The sequence below is a fragment of the Thamnophis elegans genome, chromosome 1 (genome assembly GCF_009769535.1).
Source record: "Thamnophis elegans isolate rThaEle1 chromosome 1, rThaEle1.pri, whole genome shotgun sequence".
Classification (NCBI taxonomy): Eukaryota; Metazoa; Chordata; class Lepidosauria; order Squamata; family Colubridae; genus Thamnophis; species Thamnophis elegans.
The window spans coordinates 117,697,980-117,706,595 of record NC_045541.1 but is presented as its reverse complement, the minus strand read 5'-3'; the positions used below and the strand labels follow the sequence as shown (position 1 = coordinate 117,706,595).

The 8,616-nt window shown below is 38.2% G+C and overlaps 1 protein-coding gene across 1 annotated transcript; it reads right to left on the bottom strand.

Annotated features, from left to right (window-relative positions):
• Positions 1-419: 419 nt before the first annotated feature.
• OIP5 (Opa interacting protein 5) lies at positions 420-8,561 on the bottom strand. The gene is made up of 5 exons (XM_032229977.1): positions 8,263-8,561; positions 5,349-5,415; positions 3,612-3,731; positions 1,804-1,885; positions 420-937 (listed from the first exon to the last, which is right to left on the bottom strand). The coding sequence occupies exons 1-5, from the start codon at positions 8,534-8,536 to the stop codon at positions 809-811; spliced, it is 672 nt and encodes a 223-aa protein (XP_032085868.1). The 5' UTR covers positions 8,537-8,561; the 3' UTR covers positions 420-808.
• Positions 8,562-8,616: the final 55 nt, after the last annotated feature.

Genomic DNA, 8,616 nt, shown 5'->3' with positions numbered 1-8,616 from the left:
GGGAGGTCTGCAGAGTGCAAAAACTTTTTTTTAAAATTTGCCTCTCCAAAATCTTGGTGTGTCTTATACTCCCAAAAATACGGTAAATTGATTGACTAAAAAGAAACTTTTTATATTTTATGGATATAAATCCTATGCATACTTGCTGAAAAAACATACTACATCCACGGCAGCCTATATTTCAATCTTGAAAGTACAATAACCAGGAAATTGAATTTTCTGGCTGTAAGCCTTCTGACAAAAAGGAAAACATAACGAACACATTACAATGCACATTAGTGACTTTGTAATGGTTTGCCCATAATTAAAAAGGGTTATTTCCTCAAAAATTGTTACTTTTGGTAGTTTGATAATTAAAATGTTTCTGGTAAAATGTTAATCTAGAATTTAAAATGTTTCACTTTTTGATCAATTTTAATGTTACTGTCCACAATTTATAGCTGAGTCCTGAGAACATATCTTTCTCAAATGTAAAAAAACAAGATAACTTAAAGGAATGTACAAAGTAAATGTTTATTTTTTTCAGCTAGACTATCCAGTTTCCAATGCAATCTTAGGGCAGTTATACAATGTTTAAAGATTTTTGTTAGAGTAAATAGAAATATTTACATGTAGAAGTTAAATGATTTGGGATAATTATTCATGCACAAATACTATATGCCCTTGAGCGTGCTAGAAAAGGAAACAATTGTGTATTACCAATTTGCCATTCTAAAGCCATATTAATTTAAATTTTCAGTTACAAACCCAAGTTATTGTAAAACTATTAGTTGAGATAGGCAACTCTAAAAAGTTAACTGTTCAGCTTTCAATTTGTATATCCATATGGTCTTCCTTTACAGCTCTCCTCACATGTAATCCTTTGTTGACTGAATTCTTCTAGTTTCTTAATTAGCAATTCCATGCGCATATGAACTTGTACAAGACTCTTTTTTAACTACAAACAAAGAACTAAGTGTAAAAAGAATATAGTACAGAATATCAAGCAATTTGACTGTTTACAAATATTTCTAAAGTGACCAGTGTTATGTTGTAACTTAAAAATATTCATATAAGCAATACTGCAGAAATGGGATTCTTTCTTTTAATACCTTCAGTATTCAACCGCATAATATAGCAATATGAGAATTTTAGTGTCAAATACTAATTAATTAAACTGAAGAAGCACAGCTGAGCAACATCTGAGAGGAACGCAATTCAGTCATCTACTTTTCTAGGGTCACTCACTGAAGTAATGTTACTAGAACATTGGGAAAGGAAGTGAGAGTTCTTCATTCTTCCTTCCATCCTTAAACCATTGGAACCAGTCTTTAATTTGGGGTGGGAGACAATAAACTCTGCTCCATTTGGGTAAAAAATTGCCATAGCACTTCAACCCCATAGGCTTTCCAATCCTGAACTAAAATTATGATTCATATTATAGTTCTACAAGAATCTTTAGATAGTGGACATTGCATGGAAAAGTAAACAGTTATATATTAGAATTTGCCATGAAGTCACCATTAGCTAGTTAAGCCTGGTCTGTTCCAATATGATCCATGACATTTGCGATCCACTGTAGCATAATCTTTCCACCCTATTTTTTTAATGCTGACGTTTCTGGTCTATTATTGCTCGTGGCAAAACCCAAAGAAACTAAATAGAGGACAGAGTGCCTTGTATATTTTCTACTATAATCTTTTTTCATTCCTTATAGTATAAATATAAATCATATAAATATAAAGCATAGTATAAATATAAATTAAATAAATTCCAATTTCTACAGCTATAGATTTAAAAAAACTAAAGCCAGAAAACACTTACTTTCGCTACATGTTCCTTTAGGCTCACAACAGGACAGGTTACTTTTGAAGCTTCTACTGTAGCGGTAGTTTGTAGCAAGTAACTAAAACCAATGTTAAAAATATTTTAATATTGACTCATTAAAAAGAAAATAAACAGTTTACAGTGCTTAACCATTAAATTCAAAATAAATCCAGTTATTTATTAGGAGCTTCATGTCGGCACAAACCAAGTGAATCCAACTCTGATCTCACTTAATTTGCGCCTTGGCTCTGACCCTGCTTCCTCCCGCCCACAAGAAGTGTCATCAGTCACATTCCCAATGAAGCAATTTTGTGGGTTGTAGAAATCCCTCCCTCCAGCCACTGTGGGTCCCCCTGGAGATGACCTTGACGTTGCCACTGGAATGTGCTTTGTTTTGACTGAAATGCAAGGTCCTCCATGAAGCTGTGAGGCTCAGTTTTTCCATACCCCTGCCTATGGCAACTCGAGAGCAGGTCAGGAATGCTTTGCAAATTGACAGTAGATCCATTTAATCTACCATCAACAATCTATAATTGACAGCCATTTCTATTTACTATCCTGGAAATTTACCTGTGCTGTTTTATCATGTTATTTATGCTACTGAATTTTTATTATTAGCCTTTCTGCCTGGAAAAGCAGTTTACTATTAAACAATGAGGTATAAATTTAGAAATAAAAAGTTTAGTGGAGTATGAAGAATAATAAATGTTTGCTAGTAATATCTTGTACAAGAGATAGGAAAATGGTTATAGTAAAGAACCGTGGAAAGAAAGAAGGGAAAATAGCATCTTGACCCTGTGGTCAAATGCCCACCCTGGCCACGCCCACACATTACCACCACCCCAGCCCTTCAAGGTCAAACACAACCCTGCTGCGGCCCTCAATGAAATCAAGTTTGATATCCTGATGTAAGGCATCCAGTGATGGTTTAAACTACACAGTACAGGATCAGAACTTTAGAGAATTCTACTCCTATTTCTGGACCAGTGGTTCCCCACAAGGGGCCCATGCCCCACAGGGGGGCAATTTGATTTTTAATGGGGACAATTTGAATCTTCCAATTTGAATGTTGTTAGTGTCCTTTTAGGCTTCCTCTGTGTGAATAGAGTTCACTTTTTGAGTAAAGTAAGAATTATATGCATGGGGCGGGGGGGGGGGGGCTGTCATCAGGATTTTAGAGATGCTTAGGTAGGGCATGCCCAAAAAACGGTTAGGAATCACTGTTCTAGACAAATGTCTAGTGCTGCAGGCTGGTGCCTCTGTCTTTCCTGCAGCCATATGGCCAGAGCAGAAGTATATCCATAGCTGACTAAAGTAACCCAGGTCCATTCATATTAGCAACTATGTTATCAGTGAAGTATGCTAGATAGGTTCTATTGGAAAATCTGAATCTGGTGCAAAATATAACTTTAAAATTTGAACAGCTAAAGACAATTTTTATATAAGTCTGTTTGGGGTTGGATATGGGATGAGGAACAACTTTCTAAGCACATGACATCAAAAAATTATGACCAGTTAAGGATGATCTTGGTGAGATGAACATTGAAAAAAATTATTTTGGTACAGAATAACTAAATATTTTGAAATAACAGCCAAAGATTGCATATACATGATACTAACAGCCAAAACAAGCAAGATGGTGGCCTTTTTGAAATACATCAGATCGTAAGCATTCTAGATACCTTTTATCAAAGACTTCAATTGTGTATCTAAACTTGACCATATTTTATATCAGTCAGGAGGTTACCCTTTACATTAATACATATATACCAACATAATTCAATATGCATTTGAAGAATACTAACCATGTGATTTTGTCCTTAAAAAGACAGAAGAGGCCTCGCAGGTAAGCCAGTGACTTTGCACTATAGAGGACAAAGCCCATGTCTAGTTGACAGGACTGACAACGCAATGTGTTGTAGGTGCTGGAAGAAAAAGAAAACATAAAATCAATTAAACATTTCAGATTATGTTCCATAAATCTTTACAGTCTATGTATTTTGAGCCTCATGGGTATTAGCTCTTGGTTCTGCACTTGTAAATGAATTTGCAACCATCGAACATCAATCAGTAGTATTTTCATTCATTTGGGACTTTTGTTTTTTTTATATTACTCTCTTGCTTTTTACAGCTGATGTATAATCCAGCCAAATCCATGAGTATGGGTTGATGCCCATGAGTCCATTCCAGGCACTGACCAAGACCTCTACTGAACTGCCCATCATATTATTGGCAAAAAAACAATTTTCATGAGGAACCCAACAGAAATAGTAAACAGTTCAAGAATTATAGACACATGCTAAACTCACCTAACTTTAGAACACTAAGCCTATGTTTATAAGGAGCTGACAAGCTTGGCAAGTGCTTCAGAAAGCAGTGATGCAGGCCACTGTCTCCTGCAACTATAGCAACCATGGAGGGCACATCTCAACACCAGAGCAGAGGGAGAATGTCCATCGCTGATTAATGTAAACCAGATTATTTGTTTATTTATTTATAAAATGTATCAGTGGCCCGTCCATCTTACTTCAAGGTAACTTTGAGCCACTTACAATCATTAAAAAATTAAAAAGCGATATAAACTAAAAACATAAGTTAATATAAAATTCAGAACATTGCAATCCAATTAAAAGATTTGGGGGGAGGGATCAGTTGTTAATCGATCAACCACCTCCACAGTGATACTTAGCCTCTGGGGCCCTAAGTTAACTGGCAGAGCAAGGTTTTTAGGTTCTTTCAGAGGGCCAGGGCCCACCTCATACCAGGGACAAGATGTTCCATAGAGCAGGTGAAATGGCAGAGGTGGCCATTTTCCTGAATCCCTCCCGCTGAAATAATCAAGATGACAGGTCCACAGCATGCCTCTTCTGCTGGCACGGATGGGGCCAGTCCATCCCTTTGAGATGAGATGGTCCCTCAAGTAACCTGGACCCATCCCATGAAGGTGATTACCAACACCTTGAATTACATTTGGAAGCAGACTGGCAGCCAATGCAGCTCATGGAGCAGTGGTGTTATATTAAGAATATTAGCAACCATATTGTCAGTAAAGAATGCTAGGTAAGATCTATTTGGCAAGAATTTATGTCTGAATATGTAAAATATGACTTTAAAAGTGGAATAGATGAAGACAATGTTCATATATGGCCGTTTTTGGCTGGATATGACACAGACAATTTCATGAAGACATGATATAAAAAAATGGTTACCAGGTAAGGATGAACTCTAGGGGAGATGAACATTCAAAAAATGAAGAATATTAGCAACCACACTGTCAATGAAATATGTTACATAAGTTCTATGGGAAAAAAACTATATGCAAAGTCAGATAGAGCATTTGAAATTTAAGCATGTTATTTTAAATATGATAAAGGTAGACAATTTCTAGAGTAAAGGCAACTATGCTTTCTCTTGGCATATTTTGAGGTGTTTGGTTAAAAAAATATGCATGTATTTTAAGGTTACATTGTTGTCTTACAGGCATTCAAAATACTTAATGAAATCACAAGTATACATTGGAAAGTTTTCAAAAAGATACCCACCAACCAATGAGGTCTCCTTCAACACAGACCATCAAGTTGTCTTCCACAACAACATTGTTTGTGACCTCTGTAGAAAATAAGGGCAGCACTGGAATATCAGCAATACAAACATATTTTTTTTGTCTTAGTGTTTCCCACAAGTGGAGAATCCACTTTTGGGGATCATTTTTGTAGTGAGAATTGACCAACCTTATGTCTTGCTATTAGCAATAAAAAGGTTTCCAAAACTTTTACTTCTTAGTTTAGGCAACTATATTTTTTGATTTTGCAAAAAAAAACAAACCTAAAACAAAACCCAATCAAACAAAACAGCCCACAATCTTTCTAGCCTCTTGTGTTGCAAGAAAAGAGATAGCTATTGGTAGATGACACACATATACCACATGACCTTTGGATGTCATACGCTGTCCCTATACCTGAATAAACTTCCCCTTCCAAATGTATTGAAAGGCCTTTCCAGGTAGGTTCTCTCTGATGAGCTTTCACCCTTTGCTTCTTGTCCTGCCCTCAGGTGCTATGAAGAATAAATTGACCCCCTCCTCTGTGGCAACCCTTCAAGTATTCAAGTGAAGACTGCTGCAAGGTTTCCATTAAGCCTTCGCTTTGTTAGGCTAAACATATCTAGTTCTCTTAGCTATTCATGGCATGATTTAGCTCCAAACACTTATTTTGTTGCCCTTCTCTCCACTCTATCTGGGCCTGCAACATTTTTTAAAAGTATCATAATGGTATTCCAAATGTGGACTCACTATGGTAGTGCAGTAGTCCTCTCACAGGTACAACAGTTGACCCAGGTATTGTCTATCCTGTGCACCTGGTTTTTCCTAAGTGAAGACCTTGCTTTTTTCACTACTGGAATGCATTGTTGGATAGGGCCCAATACTCAAATCTGTCAAGATCATTCCAAACCTCGATCTATCTTCCAAGTGTTAGCCATTCCCCCCAGCCTAGTAACATCCACAATTTGATGAGCACCCTTTCAATTCCCTCATCTAGGTCTTTTATGAAGCTATTGAACAGCACTGGGTCCAAGACAGAGGTACCCCACTGCATGTTTCTCTCCATGTAGATGTAAGTCCATTGAGGACTACACACCTGAGTGTGGCTGGTCAGCCAACTACGACTTCATCTGGTGGTGATACTGTCTATCCCACATTCTATCTTACCAAGTAGGCTGTGCTCCTCTTTATCAAATACTTTACTGAAGTCTAAGTATACTATATTGATTCTATTTCCTTGGTCCACTAATTGAGTCACTTTATCAAAGAAGGCAATAAGGTTTATTTGGTGTGACATGTTTTTAACAAACCTATGCTGACATCTGGTAATGACCTTGTTCATTTCTAAGGTGCTCACAAATCTGCTTGTTTGATTATCTTTTCCAGGATTTCCCCAGGTATTGATAGCAAGTCGATTGGTCTGTAGCTTTCTGGAGACTCTTTTTTCCCCCCTTTTTGAAAATTGAAACCACAACAACTCTTTTCCAGTCCTCTGGTAGTTCCCCTGGGCTCAAGAGCTCTGAAAGATTTTGTTCAGTGGTTCAGAGATCTCATCTAACAGATGGCTGTCACCTTTAAAGCCCTTCATGGCTTGGGACTAGGCTACCTGTGGGATTATTTTCTCCCAGTTGTATCTACCTATTCAATCCAGTCCATCTATACATGCAGGTTGAACATGCTCCAGATTCTGTCCGCCAAATAATGTCAGCTGGTGGGAAATAGGAGATATAACCTTTCTCTGGTAGTACCTGTCCTCTGTAACATACTTCTTCCTGAGATTCAGATGGCCTGAACCTACTGGTCTTTTGGAAGACCTTGAAACTTGGCTTGAGCCTGAGGTCCTGAGTATTTGGAGGGCTCCCTTTTCTTGTTATGTTGATACCTATGGGTTATCCTATCTTTGGGGCGCTACTGTTTCTTTTTAATTATTTTTATATTGTGTTTAACTGGTTAAGTATTTAGATGATTGTTCATTGGCGACTCAGAAATCAGCAGCTATACAAACTGAATGAATAAATGTATAATGGATTATGTATCAAGCTAAAATCAAAGAATCAAAATATATGAACCAAATACTAAGTTGTAATAATCAGTGCAGTTACACATTACCCAACTAATCTCTTTGAATTAGTGTAAGGATCTCCTTTAGAATAAGCATGTGTATGAAATAAAACATGCATGTCTATCTAAGGAGAAAAAGATTTGATTTAGAATCCTTTGTTTGGAATGCCCTAAATTTAAATTCTAAATAATTAAAGTAGGGTAGGCAAGACTGTTTGTCGCTCATCCATCAAGTGTTCAAAATACAAGTATTTATATTTACCCCCTAAAATTTATGGGAGTTCTATTATCACATTAAGGGCCTATTGTTTTGATCCGAAGGATGCAATCAGTCTCAGTATTGTGACCCAAGAAGTTATACAGTTGAAATTCCACGATTCTTGTCATTTACGATGACGGTGAAATGGTCAAATAACTAAACAAACACTTTGGAATGCATAGATCAGCCGCTTCTTTGGCTACGAGTGCCAAATATGCCACACCTCAGTTCACATTACTGAACATAATCATAGCAAATTTCTGAGAAAATCGGTTTCAAGGCTCAGCGCTTAGCCAAATTCTACAGGTGCAAAAGTGACGAACAAATCACTATGCTAATTAATTAGAGGAAAACGCGTCTAAATCAAGTACGATGTTTTGCTCTTACACACACACCCTTCCACTTTCGGGACCGTTTCATACTTAACAAGCACAACACGTGTATGTCCTAGCCAGCGAGAGCCCCATAGGCATCCTTGGAGCAGATCGATTCGCATTTTCCTGCCTAAGTTTCGGTGCCCCTCGAAACTTCGCCGATTCGCACCGCCTGGCAGTTCGACTTTAGTGTGTTTATTCAAAACATCCGACCAACTCACTGAAACAAACAAAAAGGCGGAGCTTCTCCTCCTGCGCGCACAAGTGGAGCGAGTCTCCTAATACGACCCGGCAGCGCCGGCATTGATAGACCATGCAGTCCTCCAGCCTGAGTCCCCGAGCGCCCGGGACTGGCTCCCCGCGGCTCCCCTGCTTCGGTGCGCCTCGCTGGGCTTGGCAACTGGGCCACGTCACGGGTTCGGGCCGCTCTACCGTGATTGTGCCGCCCACCTGGGGCTCCTCAAACAGAAGCCGCAGTTTCTTCCGTACAGACATCACGGCCTCCCACCAACGATTCAAATATAACTCCCGCCTTCTTACTGCGCTGATTGGCATCCCCTTGAGCTCGTGTGAAG